Source organism: Cupressus sempervirens, chromosome 7, assembly GCF_028749045.1.
Source record: "Cupressus sempervirens isolate cs-2001-9-10 chromosome 7, ASM2874904v1, whole genome shotgun sequence".
Classification (NCBI taxonomy): Eukaryota; Viridiplantae; Streptophyta; class Pinopsida; order Cupressales; family Cupressaceae; genus Cupressus; species Cupressus sempervirens.
In genome coordinates this window covers 701,612,036-701,625,379 of record NC_143124.1, presented here as the reverse complement: position 1 = coordinate 701,625,379, position 13,344 = coordinate 701,612,036, and the positions used below count along the sequence as shown (strand labels likewise).

The following is a 13,344-nucleotide window of genomic DNA, read 5'->3' as shown; positions in this document are numbered from 1 at the left end:
ACCCTTCTCTAGAGCAATACCTAAGTAATTACACAAAAATTGTCCTTTTTTATAATCCATTATCTTACAAATCAAATCTTCCATTTTAGTTTTAATATTTAAAAAATATATCTCAAATTTGAGTTCATTCACCTTTTGACCTGAAGCATCCATATATGACTTAATGATGGCCTTACGTCCCAATGCCTTAGAAGTTGTACTCTTGCCTGGCAGAATTGTATCATCTACATATTGTTGATGCATGATATTAGGCATATTTCTAGTAACAGTAATACTAGAAATTTTCTAGTTTTGATAGGCATCTGAAACTGGTCTCCCAAAAGCTTCTGCCATAATGATGAAGAGGGAAGGAGATAATGGGTCTCCTTGTCTTCTACCTCTTGATATTTCAAAAAAACCTTCGGGCGACCCATTAATAAGAATAGAAATCTTGGGAGTGGAAATGAATTTAAAAACGAGATTAAACCATTGATGAGAGAATCCAAATGCTTCGAGGACCTTGCAGGGGAAATGCCAATCAACCATATCATAAGCCTTTTGAATATCCAATTTCATAAACATGCATGCCTCTTTTTTTTTTTTTAAGCAGAATGAATAGTTTTTTGGATTGTAAGAATGCCATCCAAAATGGATCTACCAGGGACAAAACCTGTTTGTTCCTTTGAAATTAACTTTAGAAGGAAACCTTTAAGCCTATTTGCCAGAATCTTGGAGAAGATTTTATAAACCGTATTGCATAATGCGATAGGCTAGAAATCCCTCGGAGTCTCGACCCCATTCTTTTCAGGGATCAGAGTGAGAAAGGAGTAATTAATCTCTGATAACAGAGCTCCTCCATTCCTTGAAGCTTCAATGGCTTTCCATAGATCTTCCCCAATAATATCTCAACATTTCTGAAAGAAGAAGGCCTGAAAGCCATCTAGTCCTAGAGATTTATCCAGATTCATATTAAAGACTACCGATCTCACTTCTTCCAAAGTGATCGATTTATTTAACATCTTATTATGCTTAGGTGAAATTAATTTTGGGATAAATCTAAGCAATTTCACTTGAGCCTCTCTATTAGACCCTTCATAATTATTTAATATTTCCTAAAAATGGGCTATGAAAGTATCTACTATTTCCTTTGGTTTTTCAATCTATATACCCAAGTGATTTTTAATACTCATTATTTTACTCTTTGATCTATTATATAGAGTGGAATTATGAAAGAATTTTGTATTCCTATCTCCCTCATCTAGCCATTTTTCTCATGATTTCTGTCTCCAAAAAAATTCTTCTTTGGAAAGAATATCCTCCTATTTAGCGAGGAGTTCTTTTTCTAAAAAAAAACTTTCATTGGTCATACCTTTCTTAATAATTTTTAGATTCAGATTTTTTAATTTATCTTCTATCTCCATTTTTTCTTTAAAGATATTATTGAAATGTTCTTTATTCCATCTTAGGATCCTTTCTTTTAACATTTTTAGTTTAGAAACGAAGATAAACATCTTAGAGCCTTCGAATTTAGTTTGTACCCACCAATCTCTAATATTCTTAATGAGATTAGGATCTTGGAACCACATCTTTTCACATTTAAATGGATTCCTAACAGGTTTCGAAGGCTCACTAAATTCAAAACTAACAGGAAAATGGTTAGATCTCACGATCAACAGGATAGAAGATTGGAAATTTAAATTATAATAATCTATATTTCCTATTATAAAAAACCTATCTAGTTTTTCAGTAATGTACGCAAAATCCTTCCATGTATAAATTCCATGATTCGTTGCAATATCTATCATATTATGTTTATCAAACCATGCTTTAAAAGCTAAAGATGATTGAGAGAGATGTTGAATACCTCCTGCTTTTTCTTCTAGGTTTAAAATAGTATTAAAATCACCTCCTACTAAAATGGATTTTTCCTTAAAGTTATAAATGAAAGAGTTAATTTCATCCCAAACAACCTTTTTCCCTAATAGACTATTTGGACCATATACATTAATTAAAATAAATTGCAAATTTGATTTAAGACTTTGAACACTTACATTGATCCAATTGCTACTATATTCAAGATAATGTGTGGCTACCTTCCTAGAATTGCAAATTAAACCTAGACCCCCTGACACACCTACAGACTCCTGAAAGATGGAACCCTAGAGACCTAGCATCTTATTTAGTTTAAAACCTTCTGTCTTATTTAGCTTTGTTTCCTGAACTAAAATAATTTATGAATCAAAAGTTTTCATATTTTGTTTCAATAACCTCTTTTTACTAGGGGCATTTAGGCCCCTAGCATTCCATGTGGCGATCCTCATGATTCCCTGGGAAGGCACTTCCCCTTCTCGTTATTCAATAGATGGTCAATCTTTTGTTGTTTTCTACAAAGTCCATCTGCCTCCCTGAGTTCCTTCGAAGATTTCCTGCCTCTTTTTCCTTTTATTCTACCATATTTTGGTGAACTCAAACCTTCTTGATTCATCTGGATCTCGAGCTGCTGTAAATTATTTTGTGGATGTTGAATAGTAGATATTTTGTAGCCACTTTGTCCTTCCAATTCTTCAGTTTCGAGTACAACTTGTATATTTAATTATTATGTTATATAATTACAAGTTTATGTTTGAAAAGGAAAAAAAAAATTGCAAAATGGTTAATTTGGCACAAATATATGATGTTGCATCATGCTTTTGTGTACTTTTTAGGCATGACATGATCAACCATGGATTGCTAGGCTTGAAACCAACTTGCTCTCATGTACATTTATAAATTATTTTATTTTATCCCACTTGCTAATTCCATTTTCTATCATGTTGCCAAATAATTTTCTAAACAAAGGATTTATACTCATGGCCTTATAATTGGAGGGATTGTTGATGATATTGCTCTTGAAAAGAGGCATCATTATGCTAGTTGTCCATTCTTTAAGAATCTACTATTGAATGATGTTGTTGAATATATTCATGATATGTGGAGCAAGAGTTTTCATATCCCAAATTAAATAACATGCTTGTAGCTTAACCAAATCTTTAGCCTTTCAACATCCAATTTCTTAATACCCATTTCGATTTCTTATATGGTAAAACATTTTGTAGTGATGTTCACCATGGATGAGGTATCAACCTTAAACTCTACTCATAAAAGTGTCTACAAAATCAAACTATCAAGTAGCAATCATTTCTTTCGTTCCTTTCTTTCTTAGCTAAAGCTTCAAAAAAAAAAGCTTAAGGATATTTTATCAATTAATATTAACTCTTTTGACCTTATGATATTGAAATCAACTTTAAAAATAAAAATTGTAAACCTTGATATATTATTTTTCTTGTTTAATTTTTTATAATTCTCATTTTTAAAACTCTCTTTCACCTCTTGTATATTAAAAAATGCCTCCTGAATTAAACTTGTTAATTAAGTCATGAAATTCATGGAAGGGAATTAAACAAGAGACCAATGCGTCAAAGTTCCTGCCAAATAGAAGAAGGAATGGATGAAAATAAATAAGAAATAAGGGAATAGATGAGGAGAAATACCTCGAAATTATGTATACAAATAATTTTATATATCTTTTTTCCAATAAAATAATTAGCTTATCTTAAATTAATTTAAATATAATATATAATATTTATATTCAATAATTTATAATTAGATGATAAACTTTTAATGTGGGATTGCCCTTGTACTTTTTACTCGAAAAATTTGTCTCACGTCGTGAAACTACTTTAGAAGCCACAAAACAACCTTTAGAAACCTGTAAAACTATTTTGCTACATGTTAAGAAAATGAAGTCCAACATATATATATATATATATATATATATATATATATAATTTTATTTGGAAAAACTCATCTTATCTATTTTTAATGAGTAAAATAATTATTACTAATTATATTTTTTATTAATCAATTTGAAAATTAAAATAAAAAATAACATTGTATAAAAATATAATAGAATGGATAAAATTAATAATATAAAATCTAAAATTATTGTTTTTAGGTAAAAAAAGATATGGATATTTTTTGATAAATTATATTATAAAAAGTTTATTTCTACTTTAATTTAATTGTTCTTTTAGCAATTAACAATAATAATAATAATGAATTAAAATAATTATTACCATTTTTTCTATTAATTAAAAATAATAATATTCTTGAATGAATAAAACAAAAAATATATAAATGCACAAATAACATTAAAAGATAACAAGTAAAGAGAAAGGATAACCAAGACAAATCCCTGAACCAAGCGGAAGCTCTTAGAAAGGTGTGGTTCAGGAGAAAGTAGTAGAAGGAAAGATTCCAGGGGAAGAAGTTTTTGGAGAGAGAGATAAGACGGAGACCCCATTGGAACACAAAACTTTAGAAGGAAACAAAGTTTATGAGGAGGAGGCACAACACAAGGTTTTACTGACAAATAACAATAGGGTCTTGATAGATATCGAGACTAATCCCAAAATCACCACTCAGGTGGGAGGAGTGAATAATGTGGTTGGCAATACAGATGTGGCTATGGCCACAGGGAGGAATACCAACAAGGAGACCATAGTGGTGGAAACTAACAAAGCATCAAGCATCCCTAACTCTTAGGATGAGGTTCTTGTGGAGGTGTTGGGATAGCCTCTTACACAGGAATCAAACTTAAACACAAGCAAAGGGGTTTCCCCTACATCGATCAACAAATTTCTCGAGAGGGTTTCTGCCACCACTCCTGGGCATGTCTCCTGGATGGAGGCTCTCTTTGATAGCTACAAGGAAGCCAATGAAGGACCTTAGATTTCATTCAAGAAAAAGAAAAAGAAAAATAGCAAGGACCCCTCGCCAGTCTCGCCTGCAACAACGAGGAGCGGGGTAAAAGCTGACACTGGAAGCAAATCCATTACTCCAAGTAGGAAGAACAATCATCAGATCAAAAAGGAAGAAACAAGGAGGAATATTTTGGATGAGACCCAAAGAAACATCCAGGAAACATGTAGCCAAAATAAATCATGAAGATCATCTCCTAGAACATTCGTGGACTCAATGGAATCCACAAATAGGAAATTGTTAGGAATATGATTAGGGATCATAGGCTAGAGTTATTTTTGATTCAAGAAACTAAAATGAAGAAGGAGAAAGTTGAAAAGATATTTTTTAGTAAAGGAATGAAGAACACAACTACAAACTCTTATGGGGCTTCTGGAGGCCTGTTAGTAATCTCGAAGGAAACCTTTGAAGCTGACATCATCTTTGACAAAGGTAATATTTTGCTCATGCATTTCTTTAATCCTAAGGAATTGGTTAGTTGGTTTCTCATGAACATCTATGCCCCTAATACTAAGAATAGCATAAGAATCTTTTGGAAAAAAATCTGTGATTTGGTGGCCCGGATGGGAGAACCAAAGGGCATCATTATGGGTGATTTCAATACCCCTCTCTTGGCCTTAGAGGATTTAGGTGGGCTCCCACCTAATGTGGATAGTAGGCAACATTTGGCTGACATGGTAAGGGATCTTGCCCTTCTGGATGTTGATCTCAGGGGAGGCAAATTTACCTAGTCCAACAGGAGAATCGACATGGAGTGCATTTAGGTGAGATTAGATAGGGCCCTCATCACTTTGGATTAGATGAACCATTTTCATTGCAAGCTCTCGTCTATATTGCATCTTGGATTGGATAATTCTCTGATCTCTCTTACCTTAGATACCATCAATAGAAAGAAGGCTTTCCCCTTTAGATTTAAGAAGATGTGGTCTGCTCACCCTGGCCTATTTGACAAAATTAAGGAGTAGTGGGGTATACAGGTTGAAGGAACTGCCATGTTTAAGGTGGCCAAGAAACTTAGATTCATTAAAATGGAGATTCAAAAATGGAAAAAAATGGACTTTGATAATAGTTTTTAAGCTAAAGAGTGAATTTTGGACTTGGGCCTTACTAAGGTGTAAGAAGAGATTTAGATTGGGGTATATGATGATATTAGGATGAATTCTGAGAGGGATATTCTTGCTGAGCTTCACAACATTGCGGGGAAAGAGGAAATGTTTTGGAGGCAGAGGTCTAGGTTAGTATGGCTCAAGGAAGGGGACAAAAACTCAAGATTCTTCCACCTGTTCGCTTTGAAGCACAGGGCCGCCAACAAAATTTATGAGATTAAAAAGGGGAATGATATTATTAGGGAAGATAATGAGATAGCGGAGGAAGCTATCAAGTACTTTTCTTCCATCCTTGCTAAAGACCTTAACTTGGAAGAAGAGGACCAGAATGTTATTCTTAATGCCATTCCTAGTGTGATCGATGATGCTCAAAATGGGCCTCTAGTGGCCATCCCAAAGTTAGAAGAAATTAAGGAGGCGGTGTTTGCATTGCCAGCTAAGAAGGCCCCTGGCCTTGATGGTTTTCCCTTCCAGATATATTGGGAGGTTATTCAACTTGATCTAGTCAAATTTGTTCAGGAAATTTTTGCAAAGGTTTTAACTAACAGAGTTATCAAATTACTTTTGAAGATTATTGCACCTCAGCAATTGGGATTTGTCCTTGGCAGAAAAATCTTGGACTCCATCATTGAGGTTCATGAAGTGATCCACTCCATTGATGTTGCCATATAGGAGGGTTTTCTTCTTAAACTTGAACTTTCTAAGGCCTATGACAGGGTGGACTAGGGGTTCTTGGACAAAATTATAGAAGCTTTTGGTTTTAATGCCAGAGTGAGAAAGATTATTTCTCAATTGGTTTCTTACCCCTCCTTTGTGGTCATGGTTAATGGGACCCCCACTGACTTCTTCAAATCTTCCAAGGGGCTTTAGCAGGGAGATCATCTCTCACCTATCCTTTTCATCATCCTGGATGAAGGTTTGGGTAGGCTTATCCATTTCAAAAGAAGTAGAGGGGATTTAGTGGGCCTGAAACCTTCCTTTGGTCCCTTGGTCTTCACCCACCAAAAATTCATGGATGACACCATTTTGGGGGGGAGAGGCCTCAGTGAGAGAAGCTAGAAATGTGAAGAGCATCCTCAATATTTATTCCAATGCCACTGGGCAACTCATCAACTGGAACAAGAGCTCGATGTTCTTTTTTAACACCCTAGTGGATAGACAGAGGAAAATTGCTAACATTCTGGGTTGCAATGTTGGCACCCTTCCTTCCATTTATTTGGGTCTCCCCTTGGGGTCCAAACCTTCTGACAACTTTTAGAATAATCTCATTGACAGATTCAATAGGAAGCTGGTGGGATGGAAAGGTATCACTCTAAGTCAGGCTAGCAAAGTGATGTTGATTAAATCTTCTTTGTAGAATCTGCCTACTTATGCTTTAAGCCTCTTCTCTATCCCTTCTAAGGTGGCTGATAATCTAGAAGCAATATAGAAGAATTTTATATGGTCAGGCATCGAAGACAACAAGAAATGCCCTTTGGTGGCTTGGGAGAACATTTGCAAATCAAAGAAGCTAGGAGACTGGGGATCAGAAATTTGAAACAATTCAATAAAGCCCTTCAAGTGAAATAGATTTAGAGGCTTTTCAAAACTAATGGGGAATGGAGAGATATTTTGAAGTTTAAGTATGCAGCTAACATCAATTTTATATAGTTTATTAGTAGGGATCTTGACCCAAGGGGCTCTAACATTTGGAATGGCTTTTTAAGAATGAAGAGCTTAGCTTTTGAGAAAGCTAAATAGAAACTGGGTAATGGAGAAGATATTAATTTCTAGATTATGCTCCAAAACCACATTCTTACAGTGCACAACCTTACCAAGAGGAGGAATGCGATGCCCAACAAATGCATTCTGTGCAAAATTCATAGTGAGAGTGTTGAACATCTCTTTATCCATTGCCATTTCATCAGAACTATCTAGTCTCTTTTCCTCTCTTATTTCAATATGACCTGGTGCTTTCCTTCCAACATTTTGGGGCTCTTTGAACAATGGAACCATGGGTTGTTAGGGGGTGATATCATGTTCATGTGGAATTGGACCTTACCCCATGTGTGTTGGGGGGATTGGAAAGAGTAGAACAACATAATTTTTAGGGAGAAGGAAACTAAGGCAGACGTTGTTTACCACAAATGCCTTAATGCTATGCTAGAAAACTACATCGATATAAAAGGCCCTATCCCCTTTCTCAGCACAAAGGGTAGGGATAAAAATAAGAGGGAAGATTGCAAATACTTTTTCCTGAGGGATGGCATAGAGCTAATTTTGATGGGGCAACCAAAGGCAACCTGAGAAAGGCAGGGGTGGGAGGCATCATCTGAAATGCATATGGTAAAGGGATCGCTATGGTCTCTGCCCCTCTAGGAATTAAAACTAATCATCATGTAGAGGCGATTGTGGCTCATCAAACAATTAAACTGGCTAGAGATATGGGAGTTAAATATCTTTGGCTGGAAGGAGATTCAAAAAATATTATACATTGCCTTAATGTGAAGAACAAGCCAACATGGACAATAACAAATATCATTGAAGAATGAATCCAACAGCTTAAGACCTTTGAAAAAACTTATGTGGCTCATGAGTATCGAGAAGCTAATCATGTGGCAGATAGGTTGGCATATTAGGCAGTCAAGAACAATGAAGTGGCTAAGTGGACAGATGGGTATAATTGCCCATTAGATATTAATCAGCTGATTGAAAGAGAAAGGATCTTGGGTAGATTGGGAATCATAAAAGGTCCCTTATGATTGTTTATGAGTTATGGGGAATGTGCAAAACTATGATGTGTAAGTACGACAACACTTGTACTTCTCACACCAACAATATCCATCAACTTACTTTGAGGATCTATTTTGGGCAGAAAGTACACAAGGTGAAAGGAAGCTTCAAGAAAATGACTAGTGCCAAAGATATTCCAGCTTTGAAGGGCATCAATAATAGAAATAGAGATTGCACAGAGGAAGACATCATTGGGGGGGAAAGACACTTGAGGGAACTAGAGGACGAAGCTCAAAAGTGTCGAAGACGCTCTAAGGTGTGGAGCATTTTGAAAAAGGAGAAGTCACAAATTTGATAGAATGACTCCATGGTTGGAAACCCTCAATTACCCAGAGTATGGTAAAGAGTTGGAATGAGGGAATTGTTAAAATTGATGGGGTGGATTTCATGGTGATGAAGGATGTTATCTCTGCTGTGATCGACATTCCCATTATGGGAAAGAAATTCTACAAAGACAGAAAGATTTCGAGACAGGCGGTGGTTGATTTCACCAAGGATTTAGGAGGAAAAAAGTCGTTGGTGAAGAAGGGTACTTACTATCTGCTGAGCTCCATTAAATTGCTATGGAGGTCTGTGCTGCGGGTTATTATCAAGTACATCTCCCTCGACACTAGATTCAACCCCCTTTGCACCTACCATTTCATGCTTCTCAACCATTTTAGGTATGGGGCGAAGATATCTATTCCCTTCTACCTCTACTCTTCTATTAATGAAAAAATTAATGATTATAAGGGGAAGCATTCTAACAACCCTGGCTTCCATGAGGGGCTTTTGTTGTTAATCTACAAATTTTTTAAGGCTAGGTCTATGGGGAAACAAATTAACAATAGGAAGGAGGGCAAGAAGGGTAGAGGGGACTTGGATGAGTCAAGAGAGGACTATATGCCTTTTGATACTGAGGACAGCCTTGAGATGCACTCGGACTCGAAGGAGGATGAGTCCCCACAACACAACTCTAGTAAAAGAATCATTAATACAGAGAGGAAGGAGAAAATAGCACTAGCCGTACCTAAATAGGGCTTTGACATATCTCTAGACAGTGACTATAATGAAAGGGCCGAGGGAAGGTAACAGGAGAAAGCCCCTTTAAATTATGTAATGTATAGAACCTTGGTCCTGGGCTAGACTAGAGGTTTTCTTTCTTCGTTCATTCCTACCAGTGCTTGTTTGAATGGAGATGATGTAATTCCTTTATTTTGTTTCATAAATTTTTATAGGGCTATGATTTTTTATCGATAAAAAATCAAAAAATCAAAATAAAAAAAAAAGTATAATTTTTATTAAATAAAAATACTAAAATAAAAATAAATAATAATAACACATCCAAATCTCTAAAATGCTAAATAAAATAGATTTGTATTAATTGAAAAAATATATTTTTAATTTTAATTTGGTAATAAAACTTAAAAATTATTATCTTTATTTTAATAATTAAAATAATCAATATAAATAATCTATTTTATTAAAATAAAATAAAATTAGAATAAGTAATATAAGACTCATAATTATCTAAAATAATAAAAAAATATTAAAAAAAAATCTATTTTTAATTATTTTAAACTTTCATAAAAACTATCCATAAATCTTGTCATGTGTTGAACTTATGCCTCTAAATATAGGGCCAGAGTATTCAAATAACCACAAATTTGAGTAGAATCCCATACTAAAAGGTATTTGACATATTTGTATGAATCAAGGTCAAATGGTATTTTTAATTGTTAGTATTTTGGTAGTTGTCTATTTTGTATAGTGTTAAATATCAACTGTCCATTCAATATATTGATTATTGCTAAAATGGAACAACCATTGCAAGCACTGATATTAAGGATTTATGAGTTTGTATTTCAAGGCCCTTTGAATAGACCCAAAATATTTTGTCAAAGACAACTTGTCACCTGGTAATATCTACATGTGTTTTAGATTGTAATCATTTTTTGGTTTACTGTGTGATATGATTTTAGGTTCAAATCAGTCCCTTGAAGAATTTTGCAATTGTTTTGAATTTAGTTTTGGTAAGTAATTATTACATGAATGGTTTTTTTTTGTGTACTAACCTTTACTTTCCTTGCTTTTTAAATATTTTGATCAATATTTAATGACTTTGTATACAAAATGTTTCATTAGCATCTCTATGATTGATATCAACACTAGATTGTTATAGACAATTGGTTTATTTAAGTTAATTTCGATAAGAATTATTTTTCTAAAAATTAGAGCCTTTAAGCAGTGTTACTATGATTTTCTTTTTTTATTAGATTTGCATGTTTGCAATTATATAAAAGAGATTCTGGTCGTTAGTCATCAAAACATTTTTCATGCTTCCTTTAGGATAAAGCGGAGGTTCTATGTCCAAGATTGGATAACAACATGTGGGAAGGGTTCACTCGATAGTTCTCAAAATATTAAACCATAAAGAGAACAACTTCGAAACATGAAAGAACACTTGGGGTTATGCTTGAAATCAATTTTTTTAACCCAATAGTTTGTCACTTCTAATCATCAGGTTTCTTATGAACAAAGTAAAGAGTGTTGAAGCTTTTAAAGGAAAATCACACTTGCCTCAATACAACTATGACAAATGGTAACAGAGACAAAAGGCTTTGTCATAGAGGCATCCTCTAATGTTACAATGAAGGAGAATGGACTTGATGCTCCTTACAAATTTGATAAGCAAGATAACACATGGTGGTTTTCCCTGAAATTTTCACTAGTCAAGCAGGTTGAGATACCTTTCATTTTCTTGTTTCTTGAGTTATTGGGTCAATCAGCCATGACAATAATTTGTGACAGAGTAACCTATCTATTAGACAACTTTGTTTTCCACGCCATCACTATAGAAGCTAAGAAAACTCTTTGATTTGGTCAAATGATGTACGCAATAGGAATTACCTGAATAATTTGTTCTATCTTACACAATTGGACATATAGGTTGTTAAGTTAAAAACATGTACAAAATTGCCTATCGACTATTGCCTTGTACCCCATGACGCAAGTGCTATTATAAAATGTCTATTATGATAATTATAATTATCATCTCAAATTTAAAATAATGAGATAGTGTTTATGTGTGCCACATGGATAAATGTTGAAGTGTTTAGTATTCAATTTTTTTGGGGACATACAAACTAGAAGAATTGCATTTGAGTTTTTAACTTCTGCTAATTGAAAAAAATAAATTAAATGAAGACAAGAAAAGGGAGCAAATAAAATCAAACTATGAATAAGTTAGTTGTCAATATAATATTGCATGGACACAAAACAGAAAATAAAATGGCACGCTGAATGCAAATTGCAGTTTTTACGCTCGAAGGTTCTCTGTCGTTCAAAAGCGACAGTATCGTTTGGAATGCCCATCTGCACACGCTAGCATATAAATTCGACGTCGGTGTGTAATAGAAGATCTGAAAGCACGATCTACAGATACGTCTGATTTCGATTCAGTTCGCATTAATTTTTCTACTGAAAATGGTTACCATAGAGCCTGCCCGCGACGATGCCAACGAAAATGTAAACGCCTCAAAACCAACCACCAGTGAAGAGTACTCGGATAATGGAAAACTTAACGGCCATTTGCAGTCAGAGGTTAACACGATTAATGATGCAGAAACCGCCGGCCATATGGACAATAGGGAGGGCGAAGGGTGGGAAACTGCCAGTGAAGGTGAAAATGAGGACGAAATTCCTTCTGTATCTGAGAATTACGAGGATGCCATGACAGAGGAGCAGCAGAAACAGGTCTTTTTTCACATTTGTGATTTTGATTTAGCTTATGTTAAAATAATGGTCTTTTACCTATATAAGCTCAGAATGTTGAAACTCTAAAACTTGAATATTACATTTTTTTTTCTTCTCTATATTTTTTTGGGTTTCAAAACCGTGTTATTTCGAATACCATCTGCCCATTTTCTCCCATTTCTTAATATATTCAGAAGCATCCCCTGAATTGTTCATCATTTACTGGAACTGGCATTTATAATTTCCAAAGTTGCCATATTCCTTTTCGCAAAATCAGTGCAAAAGTTAATGCTTCCGATCAATGTCTTTTAACAATAGATTGGGCTTTGATTTCGAGGGAGGCAAACAAACCCTAGAAATTACATGAGAGCAGAGAATATTTTAATGCTCAAATGTAGGACTGGTTTGGAATGCTCTTTCTGGGTACCTTATTTTGACCTGAGACTTTTCTACAACTTTAAATCTCTGTAGGTTTTGTTTACCACATGATTATAGAAACAACGTCAGCTTCTTTTGGAACTAGGCAAATAACACAGGCAGCAAGAAGGCAGCCTTTGATTTCAGAATTTCCATATTGATATATGGACCTCCAAAGAAGGGAATAGGAATTAAATTCTGAATTCCGCAACAGGGCACCTGTGCTATGTACTTCAAATTGATAATTGAATTACTCTCATAGAGATACCATAGTTTGTTGCGGAGTTACTTTCTTCATGTCTGCACTATGAACTTTCACAAAAAAGATAGAGATATCTATTAAATCTTTAAGAATTGCACCCAGGATTATGTTATTCATGTCTAATTGCCTTCATCGTAGCTTTTTGTGAGTGAAGTGGTACTCAATGCACATGAATACCATCTGGGAAAGTTTCACAAGATATCTTCTAGAAACAACTGTAGTTGGGGAGAAATATTTCTGATAGTTATAGTTAATTTACATTAATTCCTTAGG

The 13,344-nt window shown here is 34.5% G+C and overlaps 2 protein-coding genes across 2 annotated transcripts in view; both read left to right on the top strand.

Annotated features, from left to right (window-relative positions):
* LOC149549146 (uncharacterized) overlaps positions 1-6,557 on the top strand; it is a 35,375-nt gene extending 28,818 nt beyond the window's left edge. Inside the window, exon 3 of the mRNA XM_089794269.1 lies at positions 5,933-6,557. Within this exon, the coding sequence (XP_089650395.1) occupies positions 5,933-6,557 (625 nt within the window). The remainder of the gene's footprint in view (positions 1-5,932) is intronic.
* A 5,319-nt stretch (positions 6,558-11,876) lies between these two features.
* Positions 11,877-13,344, top strand: part of LOC149549145 (uncharacterized) — a 115,904-nt gene continuing 114,436 nt past the window's right edge. The window contains exon 1 of the mRNA XM_089792572.1: positions 11,877-12,392. Coding sequence (XP_089648698.1) covers positions 12,123-12,392 — 270 coding nt within the window. The 5' untranslated portion in view covers positions 11,877-12,122. The remainder of the gene's footprint in view (positions 12,393-13,344) is intronic.